The sequence below is a fragment of the Cryptotermes secundus genome, unplaced genomic scaffold (genome assembly GCF_002891405.2).
Source record: "Cryptotermes secundus unplaced genomic scaffold, Csec_1.0 scaffold50, whole genome shotgun sequence".
NCBI classification, from domain to species: Eukaryota; Metazoa; Arthropoda; class Insecta; order Blattodea; family Kalotermitidae; genus Cryptotermes; species Cryptotermes secundus.
The window spans coordinates 1569115-1593135 of NW_019721758.1; the positions used below are offsets into that span (position 1 = coordinate 1569115).

At 38.7% G+C, this 24021-nt stretch overlaps 1 protein-coding gene across 2 annotated transcripts in view; it reads right to left on the reverse strand.

Annotated features, from left to right (window-relative positions):
- LOC111875618 (origin recognition complex subunit 1) overlaps nucleotides 1–20446 on the reverse strand; it is a 42572-nt gene extending 22126 nt beyond the window's left edge. Inside the window, exons 1-7 of one of the 2 annotated variants that reach the window (XM_023871999.2) lie at nucleotides 20224–20446; nucleotides 13533–13660; nucleotides 12445–12614; nucleotides 10577–11180; nucleotides 6408–7615; nucleotides 4983–5102; nucleotides 416–754 (exon numbers count right to left, since the gene is read on the reverse strand). In XM_023871999.2, coding sequence (XP_023727767.1) covers nucleotides 416–754; nucleotides 4983–5102; nucleotides 6408–7615; nucleotides 10577–11180; nucleotides 12445–12614; nucleotides 13533–13660; nucleotides 20224–20309 — 2655 coding nt within the window. In that variant the 5' untranslated portion in view covers nucleotides 20310–20446. Of the gene's footprint in view, nucleotides 1–415; nucleotides 755–4982; nucleotides 5103–6407; nucleotides 7616–10576; nucleotides 11181–12444; nucleotides 12615–13532; nucleotides 13661–14519; nucleotides 14805–20223 lie in introns of those variants that run through there. The other variant, XM_033755879.1, reaches the window with a different exon arrangement.
- Nucleotides 20447–24021: the final 3575 nt, after the last annotated feature.

Genomic DNA, 24021 nt, shown 5'->3' on the forward strand with positions numbered 1-24021 from the left:
GAGAACTTGTAACCAAGGTGCTAAGAAATCCAATCATCCAAACTAGACCCATTATTTTTGTCACACATACCACCCTACACGTGTAGAAGTCAAGAAGTTAATTATTTTCCTTCATTCCAAACGTTATCAGCATGCTGAGTCATCGGCAAAATTTGCATACACTTCGCTGCCGGCAATGCACGGGTCACAGTGAACTGCACAGCCATAAACTCGTTAACAGTTTTAAAAATGTCCCTATACTTAAGCAAATGTAGTAGTCAAGCGAAGAATGGCCAAAGTACCAACAGAGTATGTGACATGAAAACAGTGGACATATGGATCTGATACAATGTATATGTTGCATGGCTCTGAGGCATTAAAAACAATTGAATGACTGATACTCTTAGCATTCCGACACATTCAGTAAACCACATACCTTCTTAGGAACTGGGGTAGTGGATGCCTGCGGTGTAACTTCTAACTTTGGAGTTTTAGAAGTGACAGGAGTCCAATTTGTAACTTGCTTTTTCAATGAAGAGACAGGAGTTGAGTCAGGTGTTGCCCAATTAGAGTCATACCAAGTATTTGGTTTACGTTTTCGAGAAGAAGATCGTGTACAAGGTGATGCTTTCTCATTAACCTTCAAAGACTCTCGTGTAGAAGGCTCATGAGCTCTGTAATGCTTTGATCTCAATGCACTGCCTGGCTCATACTCACTGTCATCACTGGCACTGTCACTGAGAATGTGCCTCTTGCGCCTTCTGGGAGTAGTATCCTAAAACCAGAAAGAAAACCCAATAATTCAGAGTCTGACACTCAGAATGTCTGTGATAATTCTTGGTATGTTACAATTATACTGGACACTGTCTGATCTCTTAGGTTAATATATACTGACATAGTTATTGGGCCACGCCATAGCTCAAGCGGCAGCCCGGGTTCGATCACAGGTATGGTCAAGTGGGATTTGTGGTGGGCAAAGTGGGGCTGGGACAGGTTTTCTCCGAGCACTTCGGTTTCCCCTGCCAATCTTCATTCCACAAATTGCTCCACAATCACCCTCACCTATCATCTGGGGCAGGTACAATAGGCCAGAAGTGGCTGCAGTACAAGGGACTTAGTCCCACCTCACTAGCAATAAAAAAATAATACATAGTTATTATAGATAATACGTAGTACAGTTAATAATTTTGTGGCTTGGCCACATAGTGGCGCTGTTATGCACTAAATATTTGGAGCAATGAGATGGTGCCATGCCCATTCTTCTCTCATTCCAGCATGAAGCAAATGCGTGCATGCAGTGTATTCAGAAAGTCACTGTTATGAAGGGTAGTTGTCTGCAAGGGGAGGAAATCAAGAATGTTGCAGTTTCAGCAACAGAAAAATGTAAAGTTCTGCCAAAAATTAGGCAAATCCATAGCAAAACTTTTCAGATGATCAAGCAAGTGTACAGCAAAGAAGCCTTGGGCCATAGTGCTGTCTAAGTGACACAAACTTTTGCACAGAGGAGAGACAGTGTGGAAGATGGTGAGCATGCCAGTCAGCCAAGAATGGTCAGAAATGAACTCAAGATCCAAGAAGTTGCAACACTGATGCATGCCAACTCCTCCCAAATGGTAGATAAAATCGCAGCAGCAGGGGTTCACGTTGGTACTTGCCACAAAAGTCTGCCTGATAACCTGAACATAATCTCATGCTACCCAGCACAGTATTCCATGCATCCTGATGCAAGACCAACGTGATGATCACATGTGCATTGGTGGTGACCTGATTTACAATGCTGATAAAGATGAGACGTTTCTCAACTGGATATCAGGAGATGAAACATGGTGTTTTCCTTATGATCCACAAATGAATTGACAATTGGCCACCTGGAAATCACCATCATCACTAAGAAAGAAGAAACTGAGACAGGACAGGTCAAAAGGCAAGGTAATGCTTGAACTGTTTTCTGACTCATCTGGAATTCCTCACATGGAATTCATCCCAGAAGGAGCGACTGTAAGCAAGCATCACTACAAGGAGATCCTTTGTCATCTATGCAATTCAATTTGTCGTAAGCGTCCTGAGCTTTGGCACAGGAAGAACTGGCTGTTGCTACACAACAATGCACCTGCACCTCACTCTGTGCTTCTCTAAGAGGAGCTGACAAAACAACAGGTCACCGTTTTGCCACAACCTTCATACTCACCTGATCTCGCACTATGCAATTTCTTTGAATTTGCTCACTTGAAAGAAAAGCTATGTGGGCATCAGTTTCAGTCAGCCAAGGAGATCGTCACAACCACAAGGGAAGCTGTATGGGACCTTCCTGCAAATATCTTTCAGCAGTGTTTCCAAGCAGCTGTACCAATGTTGCCAGACTTGCATAGTGGCCAACAACGAATACTCTGAGGATGGATGTGGATATGCGTAAGTGTATGAGTATCTTGTAATATGGTGGGACAAAACCACAGACAATGAAATTACTGGCTGTGGTGGTATACTGTAGCATGTAGACCCTGTCAGGTAGTGACCCATACACACAACAGAGGAACATGTCACGTCTGCGGTGACATCATACAACAACAGAAAAGATGTTGCAAGTGACATTGTCTGTGGGTCTGCTCCAAAGGCTATATGACTCGATCAAACAAGTTCAGTTCAGTTAGTGAGTGCAGCACAGTTGAGTAGAGTAGAATGGAGTTGGATGGTGAGTTAGAAGACTGGTACAGATCAGCCTTTGTGAGCTGGTGCTGTTAGAAGCTGGTACCAATCCAAACCACTCTTTAACACATGACAATAAATTCACTTTTGGGAATTCACTCTATTCCAGTCTTCAGGTGATTTGTCTTTACACTGACATACTTTCCCCTCCCCAAGATTAGTGGCGACACTTGGAATTGAAGCCTCTGAGTATTACACTTAAATGGTAGTGCTACCTCCATGGTCTTTCAGCTACTGACCCTCTCTGATGTGGAGTGAACACAGCCATCTAAGAGCCAAGACTGTAAAAGTAGAGTCAACTGAATTTTCAGTGCAGCCAAAATTTATTAGCCACTATAAATTACATGAACTGCAAATAAGATAAATGATAAGTTTGTGCCAGTATACAAATATATAAACTGTATACACATAACACAGACCAAAAGAAAATTTACAAAATAAGGGAATTAACATGTGACCTGGAACAATTCAAAGTTTTCATAGTTATCATTCAAGTTTAGCAAACAGAAGTTACAAGAAATACTCAAGAAGTTAGACACTGACTTTTTGCCTGAGGATCAAGTTGAAGCTTAGGGCTGTGTATATTGCGATTTGCAAAAGCAAAGTTGGACTGGAGCAGTTTTCAGAAACACTTCAATTCCTCCTACAATCCTCATTCCAACAGTGCTCCACAGTAACTGACCTACACATTTTAGAAGCACAACATGCACAATTACCTAGCATGTTATTACACCCAAAATTCTAAATTCAGGTTCATCTCCAACCTGGCACTTGACAGCACTCAGTAAGGAAGTTTAAGCTCAACAGCCTTCTCTGGGAATCTCTAATTTCCCTGCCGAAAAACATAGGAAACTCTGGCCATCAACACAACAAATATTTCAAAATCAACAAATTTAATTGTTTTTATTTAATAACTACTTCATGTTTTGGTCCATATTTTGGATCATCCTCAGGCAGTTTCATTAAATATTTCTCACATTACTGAAATATACTAACATGAATCCACATTAGTGTCAATCACTATAATCATCATAATATATGCAATTATTCCTAAAACTGTAAAATAGTAAAGCTATCCCTGTAACAGGCCGTGAAGGCCGAGAGGGTTGTGAGACGTTGAGGGTCCCACATCTAGACAATCGGTTCAAAGATGGCGGCAAGGTCGTCAGGCCGGCCGCGCTTTACTCCCCAGGAAAATTATTTAATTAATTCCTGGTACTCATTTCTGTTAGAGGCTGAGTAAACCCCAGGGCCTAGTGCGGCTGGAAGGATTAGGTCAACTGAAAAAAATCCGATGACCTCATCGGGATTTGAACCCACGACCTTCCAGCTTGTAGTGTAGCACCTCAACCACTATGCTACTTCGTACCCCCACTAAAACTGTAAAAATACTTTTAAATTTTTAAAAATTTTCTCATCATTACAATGTATAATTCTGTTTTTTGTTGTGCATTGTAGGTGGTGTCTTCCAGGGTTCACTGTTATATTCTATGTTTTGGTAAAAAAAAAATTAAGCTATCCCTGTAACAGGCCACGAAGGCCTATAGGGTTGTGAGATGGTGAGGGTCCCACATTATCTAGACAACCGGATCAAAGATGGCAGTAAGGTTGTCAGCCTTACGCACCGGCTGCGCTCTACTCCCCAGGAAAATTATTTAATTAATTCCTGGAACTCATTTTTGTTACAGGCTGAGTCGATCCCAGGGCCACAGTGCAGCTGGAAGGATTAGGTCAACTGAAAAATATCCAATGACCTCATCGGGACTTGAACCCACAACCTTCCGACTCGTAGCATAGTGCCTCAACCAACTACACTACCGTGTAGCCCCATAAATGTTTTTAGTACTATTCACACATAATGTTATTATTAGTTTTTTATGTTTCTTAGCCTTCTTGAATATGATGTCATGAATGAGTTTTTATGTTTTTGGTACTATTCATGTACAATGTTGTTATTAGTTCTCTAGTTTTTATGTGCGTTTCTTCTTGCCTTCTTTAATGTGACGTGATTGAGCTTGTGGACATTTGTTTTTGTGTTGTTCCTGTTCCTGGTTTCAGTGTGGATTATGTTGACGTATTTAATGAAACTGCCTGAGGATGGTCCAATATATGGACTGAAACAACTAGCAGTTATTAAATAGAATCAATGTAAACAATTACATTGGTTTATTTTGAAATATTTGTTGTGTTGATGGGCAGAGTATCACTAATCATGACACACAAGAGGATGCAAACAGTAAAGATAAATAGAGGTTTTCTAATAAGCCTTTAAATTAAAAATAATTGGCAGAAGCTACCACCTGATGAATATCATGGTTTGTATGTCTGCTGGTTCTACATATTTTCAGCCGTAATGATGATCTGCAACTAGAAGCACTGCCTTGATTATCATCTTCTGGGACAGAAACCCAGTGATCCTCCTGGAAGAGAAATGTTATCAAAGAACACAATTCTAGTGACTCGGATTCAAAAGCTTACATTCAATTACAAGGCAAATTCTGTGCCATTTCCTTCAATCTTTCTGATGAATTTTTCCCTCCTAATGAACATTTCCAAAATCACTACACATATTCATCTCAATACATGAACTAACTCTAAAAGTAGAGTAATACTAGCAGACTCTAAAGGGTTCTGAGTCATACTGTTACACAAACTGAGCAGTAAGAGTTAAAGACATGTTCTAATTTAGAGTAAACATGTGTATTTTTTTTTGTTCTTGACTTCGCATTTCTCAATGGTTTTGATTTTCAAATACTGTTTTGCCAATCAACAAATGCACAGGAACACACATCCCACCATTCAAAATGTACACCCTATCAAAATAATAAAGTTAGAGACTTCAATGGGTATAAACTTTATATTATGCACCAATGTTGCATACTACGAGCTCTTTTTGAGAAAAGTGATAAAGTTGAATTGAATGTGTGTAAAGGACAGGTTAGAACAGGCTGACATGTACCAAAATTTGAATTGCCAATCAACTTGTGGCAAAGACCTCCATTGCCAATTTCACACATATCCACAGGGCCTTTACAGAAATAAAACACATGATCTGGTATGACCTTACCATTCTCTTCTTTGTGGTTTGCTTTGTGATGGTGTCACTATGACACTACACAGCATCAAATGGTAGGATGACTGTGGACAATGAATTGGGATGGATTTGGATGGAGGTGGCCATGGCCTAATGGAGACACTACTCTGGTATTTGCCAATATGGACCAGGACAAAACGAATTTCCCCACTATACATTCATGTTACACAAAGAATGCATAAAACAAAATGGCATCCTTATGTGCCATAGTAATATTTACAGTATTACATACAGGTGGACAAATTAAGTAAAAGGGAAAAGGAAACAAATAAGAATTTCAGAAAAGAAACCAACAATCTTTAAGTGTTTCATTTGGAAAAACCTTTTCTGGCATTCACTGGGGCCTATCATAACAAAATTTTCCAATAAAATAAATTTCAGGTTCAAAATGCAGTACATTAATGTAACTTTAATCAAAGATTGTGATTTTTATCATTATCCAAAATGCCTGGATTTGAGCAGTTTTGAAATTAATCATATACAGCATGCTATACAGTATCTGGCAATAAGTTCTATGCCATTTGATTACTTTAACATTGGACTCCAATGGTAAATTTGGTAGATTACTTAACACTGTCATTTGCCAATAAGATGTAAGAATTGAAGAGCAATAGTAATTTTTACTACTTACATTATTTTGTTGATGATCCTGACACCTATTCAAAGGCTTAGAATTCTTCATGGATTCCAAATAGTTGTCAATAACCTTTGATTTATGAATAGGTTCCAGACCATTAATGCTGTTACCTGTACAACCCACTTTGGGAGTGGAAAGTTCTGCTCTTCTATTTGTAACCTTCCCTTGTCTCACAGTCCTTGCCTCAGTAACAATACATCTGTCTTGGCTCTCCCCACACGGCAATTTTCTGTTTGTCCCACTGTCTTCATAAGAAAGTTTCTTTTTCACAGAAGTATGATAAAGGTATTTTGATTTACCTGTGCAAGATTCTGAGTTTGAACTTTTAACTACCTTATCATCTACGTGCCTCACAGCCACCAATGATGCACTTCCTGGTGTGGAAAGTGAAGCTGAAACACACGTATTCACAGAGTCTTCGAGAAGAGATGCCGCCAATGGAATATGCACAGGCCTTTCACATACTGTCTTCAATCTTGTACAGCCTTCACTATTTCCTGACCACTGACCTGGATGTTGTTTCTTCCGTAGGACAGTCTTGGAGGAAGAAGCTGATGATGATACTAAACCAAAATCCTCACTCTCAGAGTTTGATTTATCAGATACATCTTTTACTGCCTTCATCTTTAATTTCTTTTCATCTTTATTGATATTACTTGTCTGCATCTGCTTGGTTTCAACAATAGTAGTATTGGTTTCAAACGTCTTCTTCCCTTGCAAAATAGTATTTTTAGATGCTTCACAAACTTTCTGATGAGAATTCTGGTCAGATATGGGTTTATCAGTTACATTCTTATGAATGAAAATTACATCATTAGAATTATCATCATCCAATAATTGGGAAATATCTTTGTCTTTTAATTTTGTTTTATGGGTTAAACTTCTTGTTTTAAAAATCTCTTCTTCTGCTAATGTTCTGCATTTATTTGATTTTCCTGACTTTTCATTACTCATCTGCTTCTTTTCATCATACCTCACAGGTACATTCCTGCCAAACTCATCAATACTCTCTGTTTCATCTTCAGTATCCAATGTCAGAACTTCAGTATCTTTCAAGCTTGTATTCTTGATAGATGGTTGTGTATTTTCATGTCCAATGCTTTTCAATGGCTTCCTGGCTGAATCACATGCACTGATGGGTATCTTCAGTGTCACAAGACGATTTCTGTCATCCTTCATTCCATACCACCTCATGCTTGGCTCTGAAAGTGAGAACACAAAACCTTACTACAGCAGATGATATATGAGGGTCGTACTGAAAGTCATGAGCAACAATTTTTTGTAACGTAACATGTTTTATTATTGACAAACCAAATTCACCACTTCAATCTACAGACCTTTCTTTATTTTTCCCCATAATCGCCACTTCTTTGTACACGTTTCTCCCAGCATTCTGGGAGTTTGAAAATTCCCCTTCTGTATAATTCCATTCCAGCCATCTGAAGACAGTGATGTAGTGCTTTCTGAATTGCCTCCCTTGTCTCAAAACGTTGTCCACGCAACTGATCCTTCACAAATCCGAAAAGATGGTAGTCAGAGGGTGCCAGATTAGGGCTATAGGAGGGGTGTGGAAGAACTTCCCACCCCATCTTTGCAATTGCTTCCAATGTGAGTAGAGCGGCGCAGGGGCGAGCGTTGTCATGCAGGATGATGATGTTTCATCCTGGACGTTTATTGCGCAATGCATGACAGAGCTTGTGCAGCGTCTGGACATAACGAGCAGCATTGATGGTTTGCCCAGGTTCCAGGAATTCGGCAAGAATAAACCCCTCTGCATCCCAGAAGACTGTGCCCATCACCTTTGCAGGTGATGGCACTGTCTTTGCCTTCTTTTTTGATGGAGAATGCAAATGGTGCCATTCCATACTCTGCCGTTTCGTTTCAGGCTCGAAATGGTGAAACCAGCTTTCGTCACCTGTCACAATACAGAGAAAAAAATCGTCTTCATGTCGATATCTCTGCAGCAGTTCTGAGGTGATGGCTTTTCACTGACCTTTGTGGTCTTCAGTCAATAACCGCAGGACCCAACGAGCACAAACTTTCCTATAGCCCAAGCTTTCAATCATCTCCTGTACTGCACTGTGCCCTATTCCAAGTTTTCGGGCTATTGTGTCCACAGTCACACGCCTGTCATCTTGAATGATCTCATCCACTCTTTCCTTATTGCGTTCAGTTGAGGCTGTTCGAGGATGACCACTCCGAGGCTCATCTTCGATGCTGGTGTTCCCATCTTCGAACACTGCTTGCACCCATGCACAAACTTCCATAAGCATGCTGAAGTCTCTGGTTAATTTCTGTAACAGGGATTTCCTCTTTCATAAGAAATTCGATGACAGCACGCTGGTTAAACAACATATGGTTATCGGCCATTTTGTTAGGAGTGATACTGGTCACGTGATGCAAGCTATTGACATCACAAGACACTCAAGGTTAACACAACAGCTGGTTCCATCTACCATCATACTCTCTTTCATCTGCTGTTCCCAGGTTGCATACAAAAAAAAGTTGCTCATGACTTTCGGTACAACCTATGTATCTTACAATGTGGTTAAACATATTAGTTACACTACTGACAGATATTAATAGCCACACTATCAAACATGGGAAGACTTTTACAATTCTCCTACATATCCAGTTTAGCACAAGTTCAATTTTTAATCCACTCTGCCATGTTAAGTGAATGCTTTGTCACCACAGCATGGTACATGCTCAGGTTTTGGACGGGGAGATAGCCTCCAAATAGGGAGGGCAGTTATCAATATACAGAGTAAGCAGCTGTGGAAAGCCAAGGAGAGAGTTCCTCCAGCTGTAAGATTGGGTGGGGTTTAACAATTCATCATAAAATAACTAATTCCACAGAACATGTCTTGTGAACATGGTAATAAACTCTTCAGTTCTGAGCTACTATTAACTCTGCTCCACTGTTACTTAATTCAAATTGTTCTTGTGATGTATCTATTAAGTATTAATGAAACAAAAATTCTGCATTATATAGATGTGTGAGAGAAAGAATCACGTATCACAGTATTTTTTATTATTTTACTTATGGTTCACTTAATGGTGTCAGTAGCTTGAACTATACAGAATCAAATGCTAGGATTACTAAATTGGAAATGATCTGGAAGGAAGCAGTCATGACATAAGTTTGGGTACTACTGCAGAATCTGCCTGAAGGTAGTGAGGAAAACCATGAAAATCTCAATCACAATAGCTAGTATCCAGGCCAAGATTGAACCTAAGACCTCCCAAATACAAAACAAGGATGCTAATCACTCAAATCACTCAACCATGACACTTTAAAAGATGTTCTTCGCATTCATATAAAAAACTGTCTTTTTTTAAATTAGCCATTATAACTTATAAACATGAATGCTCCATCTGGTTTACATTTTACATGACTTAGAATGCACAGAGTTATCCATTTCATTTGTAAAACAGCATATCTTTCTTCACCTGAGCAAGTAACTGCTCATTTTACAAGTCACTCACAGATACAATGTAACATTGTAATCCTGGCCTGACCACTGATATTTACAAAACATTACAGCAAATTTATGGAGTGGGTTCAAGGTGCAGAACACAAAAGATCTGCATGGGTTATGCAATTTCAAGCCAGAAGGGAAGATGTTACAGATAAAAGAACTGTTCAGCAATTTCAACGATGTGGGAAAAGTGACTAAAATGATGAAATATAATTAACCGTTCAGAAAATATCAGAAGGAATCACGGGACTGATTCTGACGAAAAACCTAAACATAACAAAAATTTATGAAAAATGATACCCAAAATGTCTCAGCAGTAAGTAGAAAGTGATAAAAGAAATTCTCCCAGACCTTTCAGCATGACAGTTTCTTGAACCTAATTTGGGGGGGGGGCTCGTGGTAAGACTTCTATCCTCTAGCCCAACCCCAACCTCCCACCCCTAAAAGCAACAAACTCTTCTCCAATGAAAAGTCTAGTCTCTGAGACCCAAACAAAGTGTGAATTTCAAAATGACAGGTCAAAACAATGTCAACCAACTTTCTGATAAGAAATAAATGAAACATTATGAATGTATTCCTCTCATACAGTCAGCTAAGACTCTACCTTTAAGTTTTGGATCATTTATAGCAAAATATTTGTTAATAAAAAAAAACTTGAAATGAACAGTGAACTTCCCTTACCAGTCAGTGGTACAGGTGGCGAAATAGATCGATTTCCATCTTCAACATTTTTCTTATGTATTACCTCTTCTAAATTTAGCTTCTTGACAAGAACGTAACTTGTACGCCCAAGTAGAGCTTCACTTGCTTTTGTTGTAATGTGATTAATATGACTGGATTCTATTGGTGGAGCGAAATCATTTCTGAAACTCCTCTTTACAGGTGACAAATTTGATTTCAGCTCATTAATTTCTCTATCACATTCCTTTCTTCGTTTTTCTCTATTTGCTTCCAAAACATTATCTTCTGTATCAACATCCAAGGGAAAACTAGTTTTTAAACATAGCTTCATTATGCCATCTACCTTTGATGACAGTGGTTGATTTGATTTGTTTTGCTTGGCAACATTGTTCCCTGATGAAGAATCTCTACTGGATGCTCGAAATGCAGACTTAAGACTAGACTTATTCACTGCATTTTCACTAACATCTAGGTATGGCTCTATCTTTGCTGAGTAGGCTGAGCCCACAAGTTTGTAGCGACAAACAAACACTGGTACAGACACATGTCCCTCAAGCTTCTTCGCTTCAGTAACTGGATCGTCATCGATCTTAGCTCCTAATACCTAAAACAATCATGAAAAGAACATAATGAAACACACATGTAAGGAGAAATATAAAAAATGTAAATAATCAGATTCCTGAATTGTAAACCTGCAAAAGACTGAGCCCAACATAAATTAAAATTGGAAACAGTCAAAAGAGAAGTTAGAAAATAATCACAGACAATACTGGAAATTATATGTAGCTGATTTGGAATATGATTTGCATGGACTGTCGAGATAAGGCATATAAAATAATCAAGAAACTAAACAAAATAGAAAAGAACAAAGTATGACTGAATCCAATATCTCTACTCGAATGTGAGCAATATCAGAACAATTACAGACAAGTAAACAAGTAACAATATTAGTAGAAAACAACCCTCATATATATATATCCCATTACCTTCGATGGATCATTTACATTACAAAGTTTCAAAAACAAGAAAGCTACAGGTCCAGATGATATAAATAAAAAATATATAAAAAAGTAACATTATTCTTTCTTTCAATAATTTTAAAATTTTTAAATGTGTTGGAAGTCTGGTTTTACAGCTGATGAGTGGAAAGAAGTAGTTGTATTCCCAATATTTAAACAAGGCAACAAAACAGACTGCTCTAACTACAGAGACATAAGCCTACTAAAACTCTTGCTATTAAATACAGAGTGTCCAGATGAAAGGAATCCAAAATAAAAAATTTATATTTCAGAAACTAATTGTCACACATGTATCTGGTTTGTGTCATCAGAAAGGAAAACTCTGAAAGTTCTTTCATGTCTGGCTTATGTGCATGAGCCCAGACGGTGACCTTCGGTAAGTTCAGTAACAATGTCGACACCACAGGAACAGGTTCAATGCGTGTTCTGGCTAGCAGAGTTGCAATCTCTTACAGCTGTCCAGCATTATTTTAGAATGCAATATGGACATCAACCTCCTACATTGAAAAAAATTCAGCTCTGGGGCAACAACTGAGGACTACAGGTAGTCTGCTGCATGTAAAATTTTATTAACATAGTAGGAAAAGTAGTAGTAAACTTAATTTACTCTTAACATTACTAATAATGACAACAGTAATGATGATGCTACTGCTGCTGCTGTTCCATGCTTTCTTGGTTTATTTAACACTGCCATCACAACTACCCAGATTATATAATGTTGATATTAGATTTACCATGATCATATCATTGCAGACAGTAGCCACATACAAATATAAATAAATATTTGAAGTGAGAAAGAGTGGATAGAAATGAAAGTTAGTTCAAATGGACAACTACCAAACAACTTACCACACAGCTGCTGAAAAATGTTTCAATGCTGATATCATTATCAAATGGTCTCTCATCTAGTATAACTTCCAGCTTTTTGTCCAGCTGTAATGATCTGATGGTTCTTTTGGGTACATCATGTGGTCGAGAATACCACCTGACTATTGCTCGATATGGGTCTTCATTGTCTTCTACAATAATACATACATGACATGGAATAGTCAATTTTAAACTGTACACCTACTTACAGGAGACAGGATAGCATAGTCAGTATAGCAACTAGCTATGGGCTCAACAACTGAGGGGTCAGAGTTCAAGGTACAGTAGCGTCAAGAATTTTCTCTTCTCCACATCATCCAGAAGAGCTGAGGTCTGCCCAACCTCCTTTCCAATAGGTACCAGGATCTCTTTCCCTGGGGGTAAAGAGGCCAGGGCATGAAGCTGACCACTCATCACCAGCTAATGCCGAGGTCAAGAAAATGTAGCATGCCTTCATGGCACAGTGCTTAATTTGTTAAGCACAGGGGCAACTTTTACATCTACTGTGTTTACAGATTCTGTTTAAACATTAACACCAAAACTATTTATTATATGTTCTGTCAACACAATCCTGTACAAATTGGATAAACTTATACTGTTTTCACTTAACATGTTTTGGCCATTCAGGCCATCATCAGAAGTCGTTTTACATTAACTCATTACTCCAATAAACAGCTCACACAGTATAATTCTAAAATACAATATTATTTACATCAGGATTTTTACATGCCTTCTGTTGCTGTATGTTAGCACTTGAAAGAAAGCATTCATGCCAGAAGAGAGAATTAATTTCAATACAATTTTTAACCAATGTAATCATTCCACTATACCAGAAACACATAAAGCCTAAGTATGTCATCAGTCAACAAACACAACAAGCATGAAAATACCCAGATTTTCCCCAATTCTGTCAAGACCAACCTAACTCCAAAGACCGAACTCAATTTCCAGAGACTATGGCACATAACCAGGGAGGTGGCAACCTTAAATAACATATATGATCATAAGGGAAACTGAAACAAGGACAATTATAAAACACACAGAGCACTCCATAACTAAATTAATTTTACCTGTTTCAAACAGTTTAATGATCTCAGCTACATCACATCCTTCCGGTGTGTCTGGGTCAACTGCATCTGCATTTGACACCAGAACAAATTCACCCACCTTGCCTTGAACCGACCCAAATATGAACTCACTGGAAAAAAAAAAAAACAAGTATTGTCTACAGGAGCCTTTCTCAACTGTGTTGATTTTCTTTGTGTCGTGCTTACATATCACTTGACAGCCATATTGGATAAGAAGAAACTTTTTATTATAATACAAAACAAAAACAAATGAGTATAGATCACTATTACCAACATGACCATTTTTACATTACTAGATTCTCAACATTCCTCCTTAATTTCAAAATGTTGTCAACATTATTAGCTGTTTTACAAAGTTAAATTGAATAACACTTAGTAATTTAGGTCTTCAGATTACAAAATTAGTACATGTAATTAAAATTTTATCAATCTTATCAAAATCAGACTTATTTCTTCTTAAGTATAATGTCTCTAAACTTGGTAAATTTCTCTGGTGATAGCGGTTTTGTTAAAATGTCTGCCACCTGAGTTTCAGTGTTACAATATTTGACTGAGAACAGCTTCTCTTTCAATTGTTCACTTATGTAGTGACACCTAACGTCTATGTGCTTACTCCTACGCGTTACTTGTCCAGATTCTATTAGCTTGATTGAACTCTGATTGTCAACACACAGTACAGCTTCCACCCTTTTTCCTGTCAACTCCTCTATCAACGTCTTTAGATATTTCAATTCTTTACAGCACTCTGCTGCAATATATTCGGCCTCAGTGGTTGATAATGCAACAACACTCTGTTTCCTAGAGCACCATGATATTGGGCCCCCTGACATCATAATTACATATCCCGTTACAATCTTCCTATCCTTTACATCCCCTGCATAATCAGCATCACTAAATGCTTCCAGTTTCACAGTTTCAGAGTCAGATGAGGTATATTTTATTCCTGAATCTCGTGTACCTTTCACATACCTAAGGGTCCTTTTCACATTCTGAGCAGCTATTTTGTCAGGATTTTCCAAGGTTCGACTTTCCACATTTACAGCGAATGACATATCGGGTCTGGTTTGAGAAGTCATATATAGCAGGCTTCCTACAGCCTCTCTGTAAGGAAATCTTATGTCATTTTCTCCTTTGTCATTTGTTGGTGGGGTCGTGGCCATGGGTGTTTTCATTTCTCGACTTTCTTGCATGTTGTATTTTTCCAACATTTGGCTTGCATAGTTGGTTTGAGAGATATGTATCCCATCTGGTTGCCTCTCAATTTGTGTTCCTAAATAAACTTTTGGATTTGTGGCCTTTGTTATCTGCAATTGATTTTCCAGTTTCAGCAAAATTTCCTCTATTTGTCTTTCATCCTCTCCTATGATTATCCCATCATCCACATGACTGACCATGAACAAACTATTGGCATCATTCTTAAAAATGCATTGGTCAGATTTGAGTTGGTTTAGACCTTCTTCTTTTAGAAAGGTTGTCAACTTCTTGTTCCATTGAGATGGTGCTTGTCTTAGGCCATATTATGCCTTTTTCAGGAGACATATCTTGCCAGTGTTCTTGTATCTCCATGTAGCTTTCCTCCTCAAGGTCTACATACAGGAAGGCAGTCTTCACATCAAAGGTTTGCATGTTCATATTCTTACATGCTGCTATGGCAAACAGTACTCTAAGAGAATTCATGTCAACAACTGGGCTAAAGGTATCCTTGAAATCTATTTCCCCTTCCTTTTGTTGGCATCCTCTCACAACCAGTCTGGCTTTGTGTCTTTCATCATCCTTTATCTTGAAAACCCATTTATTGGTCAGAATTTTCTTGCCCATTGCTTTCTCTCTGTTTACATATATCCAAGTTTTGTTTTGGTAGAGCGAATCCTTTTCCTCTTTAATGGCTTTCTTCCACTTTTCGCTGTCTTTGTTCTCCATGCACCTGTCATATGTGTAGGTGACCATACCCTCCTTTTGACTCTCTGTGTGATAGTCTCGGTCCTTTGGGTGCATTTGAATGTTTCTTCTTGGTCTCAATGCATATCCATGTTCCTTTTGTCCATTGTTTTTCTTTCCATTATCCTTGTGGTCAGCATTTTCATTTTCTTCATCCTCTTCAGTATCTGTTGGTTCTTCTTCATTGTTTTCAGCTTCGGGTTCTTACTGCACTTTGCTATCTTCCTGATCTGGAGTATTTGGCTTGTCTTTTGGATCGGTCACTCTTTCCATTTCCTTTTGTTTATTTGTCATCACAGGTTTACTTGTGAATGTCACATCTCTGGAAACATAGGTCCTTTCAGTATTTGGATCCCATATTCTGTAGCCATTTGTGTTGTATCCAATGAATATTCCTTTCTTGCTATGACTGTCCAACTTTTTCAATGCTCCGAGAATTTTAGTGTACATTTCTGAACCAAAAATCTTCAATCCAGCCAGTGTAAGGAAATATTTCTTATTTTCATAAGTGGTGGGATCAATTCGTCCACACATGTCACTATGAATTATCTCTAATGGCTTTCCAGCCCTACTTCTTTCTGTATCAAAAGGGACTCTCACTTGTTTGGCCTGCATATAAACTGAACATATATCAAAATTTTTACAGTTGCTCACACTTTTTGGTATCCCTTGGCATATCTCTTGTAGTTTCCTAAGATTCGCATAACTTATGTGACCTAGCTTTCTGTCACTCTACACTTATATCTTGCTGAGTCATCATAGCTTCATTCATCGCGCTAAAGTTAATTACAAACAATCCATTTTCGTCCTTTTTTCCTTCGAATACAACATTTTTGTCCTTGAGTATCTGGACTTTCTCTTTTGTAAACAACACTTCTCCATCATTTTCTGTAATACAGTGTACTGACAGCAGGTTTTTGCTGAGTTCTGGAACATATGAAACGTTTTTCAAACTACACTCTTTAAATTCCAAATTGCCTATTTCTTCTGCAGTCATCCTTTGATTTTTCTTTGCTACATTTATACATTGAGTATACTGCTTAATATGTATCAAATCAGTCTTCACATTTGTCATATGACATGTGCTACCACTATCCACTACATACATTTTGTCTTTTTCACTTGCATCACTCAAGTGGGTTTCTGCTGCTTCAGGTAGAAAATTGACCTTGCTTCTTTTATTCCTATCTTTAAAATAACAGTCCTTTTTAGCATGGTTCATTTTCTTACATACTGTACATTGTTTCCTTGTATCACTGTCCTTATTTCTAAAGTAACAGTCCTTTTCAGAGTGATTATTCCTTTTACAGATAGAAAAATTTCTTTTTCCTTTGTTGGGGCAGTTTATCTGGGCATGACCTATTTGATTACAATTGAAACACTTGAAAGGGGTTTTACTTTTGGTTTTAGTTACTGTCTTAAAAGCTATGCTTTCCTCTTCTTTAGTCGTCATCTTGTAATTCACTTCTTCCAACGTCAATCTGGCCACCAGGTTGTCAAGGGTTCTGTCCACGGTCGCTGTTATGTCCCAGGCAGTGCTGAAGTGTTCGTAGTCTTCTGGTAGAATCGTTATTTTTGTCATGATCATGTTTTCATCAACGTTTCGGTTCAGTTGACGAAGCTTGAGGGCAATGTTCTGCACATGACTTATATTTGTCATCATATCCTTAGTTTTGTCATACTTGAAGTTGTAGAAGTCTTGTAGCAGAAGGCACTTCTGTTGAGAGGTGTCTTGCTGATAAATTTGCTTCAAGGTGTCGTACGTTTCTTTCGCGGTTGTGGATGTCACAATGTGGGTCTTCACGTGTTTCTCTATCGTTCTCACTATGTAGTGTTGGCACTTTGCATGTTGCATCTTCCATTTCTTTATATTTTCTTCGTCTCTTCCTTGGTCACTTAACAGGTCGCTGCCATCAACGATGTTTATCACTTCTTTTGCACGCATCAGAATCTTGATTTCAAAATCCCATAGTGGAAATGAATCAGTGTCCTTCAGTTTTGGCAGATGAGTTGCCTCTTCTGTCTCTGTGGTTGCCATTTTTTCGTTGTTCTCCTTGTCTTCTCCTTCCCCCCCCTTCAGTTTTTGAGCAAATCTGGGCCCATAACCTGTTGATTTTCTTTGTGTCGTGCTTACATATCACTTGACAACCATATTGGATGAGAAGAAACTTTTTATTATAATACAAAACAAAAACAAATGAGTATAGATCACTATTACAAACATGAACATTTTTACATTACTAGATTCTCAACAAACTGGAGTTCCCCCATACCTTAGGGTTCCATGATCTCTCATGGAGAGGGGGGGGGAGAGAGAGAGAACCCCATCATGTTTTCATACTCAGGCTTGTGCATGTTTATATTAATAATGATCACTCAAGCTATTAATTTTCCATATTTGGAGTTTACAACTTACATAAAATACTACTGGCTTATTACCTCTTTTTAGTCATTTAAATTAGATATTTGATCATTTTATTCGGTTTCAGTCTCACAATACATGTTTAATCCTAAGATAATTATAAGGTTTCTACATTACAACGTGCTTTAGCCATTACTTCTGGCTGTCATCATCGGGCAGTCCATCCCAACTTTCTCTTCCATACTGCGAGACTGAAACTGAATAAAATATGCTATACACACTATAATGCTAATATACAATATTAGTATTAACAAGTCAAAATAAGAGCGTGTACAAATACATGAACCTCAAACGAAAAGCACTGATCAATGGAAGAGGAATAGTGAAAGTTGAGGGGACTGTATAAGTGTTGCCTGATGGTGGCCAGAAATAGTGTCTCAAACATATTGCAATGTGTAAACTGCATAATTATCTTAGATTTATATATACTGTAGCATGTAGACCCATTGCTAGGTAATGGCTTCTACATACACAACAAAGGAGCATGTCATGTCCGTGGTGATGTCACTAAAAATTGGAGGAATAAGGGAAGAGATTTTTTCTGTGCATTCCAAGCTGAGGTGTTACAAGCAGGACAAGTCTAGAGTTTAATTAGTTGTAAGACAGTCACAGGCCAGACGGATGTGAGCATGGAAGTTAAGGGATCTACAGCGCTGGGAGCTATTACCAGACAACTGGTGAAAACACAGCAGACTGAAAAGACTTAGTGTGTGTTGTAGTGAATTGTAGGGTGTGTGAATTAGTGACAGTGCTACAGTTACCTGTAGTTACATCCTACCAGAGTTCAATTAATCCAATTACCAATCCAAAGCCCATCTATAGTCACTCATAAGAGTGACAACTGGTATCAGAAGTGGTTGGATTAGACACCACGGTAAGAAACTATATAACAGGGAACAAATGATAGAAATGTCTGGTAGTTGCCATGGAAATGATGGATGCCAACCTACAGGAATTGAGAGCCAACCAAGAACACCTGAAAGAAGAAATGAGAGCTACCCAAAGCTCTTGAATGAAGAAAAGCTGACCAAGATGGGAACAAACTAAGAAAGGATGAATGCCAAGACAGGCACCAATCAAGAAATGAGGGAAGCCAGGATAGATGCCAATAATGAGAAGTCTGAGGTCCTTCAAGATATTCTCATCTCTTTGATGAATATCCACCGAGCCAGGACAGTGTCCACTCAAGAATAAAAGAAAGCCAAGATGGACACATGTCAATAGAAGATGGAGGCTGCAATACACTCCATCTGGTCCGAGTTAAAGGAAACCATCAAACAATGGGTGGAAGTTGTCCTGCTGTGTGTCGACCAAAAGATGTGGGACCTCTGCAAGGAAATGAACAGGAAGACTGATGAAACACAGGGTGACTTAGAGGCAGTAAAGACGTCCCTCAATGCATGGATGAAGAGCCTCCAGGAAACTCTAGTAGACACAAGGAACAACCTTCCAAAAGAGCTCAGCCTCACATTGCAGGTCAAGGCAAAGACAGTGAAGGCTGACATAAGGATCAATCAAGAAACGATGGAAGCCAAGATTGAGGCCACCTGACAAAAGTTCCAGACACAGTTGAAAGTTCAGGCCAGAGCCAAGTGCTGAAGAGGCACAGGAACTGGCATAGGGTTGGCAAAGCCACCTAAGTTTGATGAACTATATCACAGGCTGTGTTCCTGCGCCAGTTCAAGATTGTAACAGAGTATAATTGCTTGACATGCCAGGAAAAATCCACATACTAGATCACTGCCTTGCAGGGCCAGACCATCGAAGTGCTATACAAAGTCCCAAGAGGAGCGACCTATGAAGAAACCCTTGAGACCCTGGTTGACCAATTTGGGGACCAGCACCGGGCCATCATGTACCACAGCTAAAATTGACAGCGCATGGTGTCAGAGGATCCTTGCAAGAATGTGACACAGCATTTGAACGGCTGGCCCACCACGCCTATTCCGCATTATCTGAGGACCACACAAGGAGGGAGGCAGGCAAGGCGTTCACAGATGAGGGAGAAGACCCCACCATAAAAATCCAGCTGCTGGGAGGAAAAAAGCGCTGAACAAGACTCTCAGGCAGGCCGTGCTCCTAGCAGCCGGGCCCCTAAAAAACGAGGGCGGTCATTCTGGGAAGTCACATGGCGTTATATCCCACGAGACGGGGCTCCTCACAACTATCGCTGTGAGACCCTTAAAGCCTACTGCTGTATTTGGGAATATCGACATTCAGTTTTATTACAAGCCACCAGGTTGTATGAAAGAAATAAAGTAAAGCATAAGTGAATTAACTGCAAAAGGCATTATAATTATTAACCACACTTACTTGTAAAATGTTTTCTTCATATGCGAATCATGAGAGTATGAAACAACTTCTCCTATCCACTTCGGACGATTTATGGTCAATTTCATTACAATAAATCAATTATTCTCAAACACAACTCGACCAAAATGGGCGGGATACAAGGCTACTTCTAATCTTTGTGCTCGTACTATCGCAAGGCCAGTTATCCACACGCCCAAAACGCCATTTAACACACGACACAAACTTTTCGCGCTCTCGAAGCACGGTTGCCAACACGGATCACCGTTTGTCACTTTACATCGTTTGTCGGTGCACAAAATATACCTCATATTCGGTGAACGTTATAACCCTTATAAATCGCCCAGCTATGAACAAGGTACTGTCAATCCCACAGGTCAATCCTGTCAATAACCCGAACAGTGATTAAAAACTTGAAATTGTCTGGTATGCCAAACAACAATTGAACAAATGAACAATGTATTAAAACATTAATATTTTAATAACTGGGTCAAAAGCAAGGTGAAAATTAATTATATCTTTGTACTTGACCAGAAGTGAATGCCGAAGTCCCCTAGAAGTTATTACATTGTGGCGGACGGTCCCAATGGTACCCAATAACGTCGTTTTGTAGGTGGGCGTTAGCTGCCGACTGGTTCCAAAAGGGGAAATGAAAAACAGCCCACAACTGGGAGATGAGGTCATGCAAGAGGAAACAACTGTGTTATTAAATCGACCCCATGAGGATGGGAGTTGGGCTGGTATACATACCTTAATAATAATAATAATAATAATAATAATAATAATAATAATAATAAAGGAAGGCAAGGGACTCTAAGGTCCATAGACAATAGTTTGATATTTTACGTTGAAATTATATGCATGAAAATCAGGAAATTATCCTGTCATTTACAGCTGGTCTCAGCCGTGCCATAGCTCAAGCAGTTAGTCGCTGGCTTCAAGGCAGCTCGGGTGGTCATGTGGGATTTGTGGTTGACAAAGTGGCGCTGGGGCAGGATTTCTCCGAGTACTTAGGTTTCCCCTGCCAATCTTCATTCCACCAATTGCTCCACAATTAGCATCACCTATAATACAGGGCTGGTACAGTAGGCCAATAATGGCTGCAGTACTAAGTGGACTTAGTCTCACCCCAGTAAGAATAATAATAATATATAAAATAACAACGCTGGTCTCTTCGGTTGCATGGAGCATCAAACAGAAAAATAATGGATGAAGAACAATGCCAGATGTGCTTTCTTCTGAATACTTTCCAATTCACCATTCATTCGTTATCCATTTGATGGGGTATCAGCCTGCTTGAAGGCCTTTTGCCTAACAGGACATCGCATATGCAAAAAAGAAAAACACATGTACACTCTTGTCTCAGTGACATTCAAACTCACAGTCCGGTGTTTGAACAGTCTTAGACAGTGGGGCCACTGAGATGAGCAGCAAAGAACAGTTCTGAAATTAGTGAACCTGGATAACTTGTCTATGGGCTAAATGTGTTGTTGCAACTCCAAACAAGGTAGACTCTTCATTTTTGCCCCCATGTCCAGAATAACACTGGAGGTGCACCCAGCCTGCTATCCAGTGGGTGCTGAGCACAAGAGATTCTTTTTCTGGCTGGAGGGTGTAGCGAACGCTTGCATATGAGAGGTTAAGAGAATGTGTGGAACTTTGGATCTGATGAATGGCTCATCCAAATATCAAGGCTGGATGGCTGAAGGCAATATTTAATATTCTAGCATCCTCTTGTTTGTGACGATTTCCTGGTGATATCTGGATGAAAAGAAAATACACTGATACATAGATACAGTATCCTAATCCAATTCTATTTTTTCATTTACACATCAAAAAGAGTAATTCTCATAGTAGAATTTTAGCTCTGAAAGGTGATTTAATATATACAATTTCACATCTTCACTAATTTGTAGTCTCTGTTGATAAACAGCTTGAAACTAAGAAACATGTCCACAGTTTCATATACCATTTTCCTGTGCCACAAGTCATTTCAATTTGTCAGAATTAAAGAGACTTGCTGTCACCACCTTGCAGTGAAGTATTGTATTCACTTTCTCAAGTCACTTCAAACTGCCAGTTTTATGACAAGATCAGTCACTGGGCATGTAGGCATCATGATTTACCTGCCAAATAATACTAATAAAATAAATCTTTCAGTTTGAACACTGATGTTAAAATATTCCTGAGTCCACCTCTTTATTCACAGAAAATATTAAAGATGCAGACATCCCTGCCTAAAGGCCTAGTGTTGACACCTTTAACCTTTAACGTTTAAAGCGCAAGTGATGAGTATGGTCGTTATGGCTAAAGTACCCCGTTTTGGCCAGTTGGGCAATTAAACTCCACTAATGGAAGTACGCACACACACCACTAGTAGAAGCACATGCGCGGTCCTAAATATTTATTTTTAAATGTAGTAATTACCAGACAAGACTTAAACAAAACCCTAATAGAGGAATTGAAATGATACCTAAGTGAACAACAGAAAAAAGAGTATACGTATGAGTCATGCCCAAACTCATCCATGAACCAGTACTTTTATTGAAGATTCTGCAGACTAATGTGTTAAAAATACATAAGAAAATTCGATGTACATACCTTTTTTGTTATCTGCTTGATGTATATATAGGTTGAAATGAAACAACAGTATTCGATTTCACTATGAATGCACAGAAAACTGATCACGCTGTTATCTCAGCCACGATGAAACTGTCTGTTTACGACCATAGAAGGGGCAATAATCGCTTGCAGCTATAACGGAAGGTCTCAACACTGTGAAGGGACCATCAAATTGTTCCCTCTAGATTTTTCTTGAATAGCCATACTTTCATTCTTCTGTCCTTTAGTAAAAAGATTAGAAAATCTGAAGAGAGTAACAAAAATGTGAAACTTGCCAGCAGAAGACCAAATGATTTTATTGCTTCCATCTGTTTTAAGACACTAGGGACTGCTAAAATATGTCAAGTGTTACAAGCAGGACTGATTTTATAATGCAGAAAAACTCTGCGAAGAACTGGGAAACCATTTTTACAGTACGCATCAAAATTAAAAATAGAGCATAGCTCTTTGTATAAAAATTTTCATATCTTCCATTATAATATGCGACACTATGTTCTTTGCTGATACAAATAAAGTTAATTCCACTCATTTATCATAAAAATTGTGTTAGATACAGCATTTTTAAAATTGTTTAAGCACCCCAACAGGAATGGATATTTAAACACGCATATGCAGTGAGCATTTAAATAAACTCTGGCCAGCTCAAGCTTACCACCATTTCAAAAATCTGGTGTTTGAAGGTTACTGTTAACTCCAGCTACAATTTCCAAAAGCATACATTAAAACTTAACGATTTGCTAAAACTATGCACAAATGCAGCCGTGTTTCTGAGTACTGTCTTCTTGGATGTAACACCATGTAGTCCACTGAAGTTTGGGAGGAAATACTGCTTCATCTTTAGGGTTGAGGAGTAATCAGCTCTGCTTGATGCCTACTTCTTGCTGGTATTTTGCATGGCTTACTCTTGAACCCTGTATATGGATGCAGTACATCCCTCTGAAATGTCAGTGGGCTGTACAAAACATTTTAGCGTTACATCCCAGAAGATAGTACTCTTCACAGTTACTGCTGTGAGAATCTCAAATATGACACTAGTTCCAATAATTCTCAAGAGTGTGACTAGTCACACCAGAGTAGGTTGCTACCAGTTTAACTGTGGTCTAGCCCAAAGATTAAAAAATTAGGATAGTTAAAACCACACATTGAAAAGACTATTAAAACTCACAAGGATACTTGTAC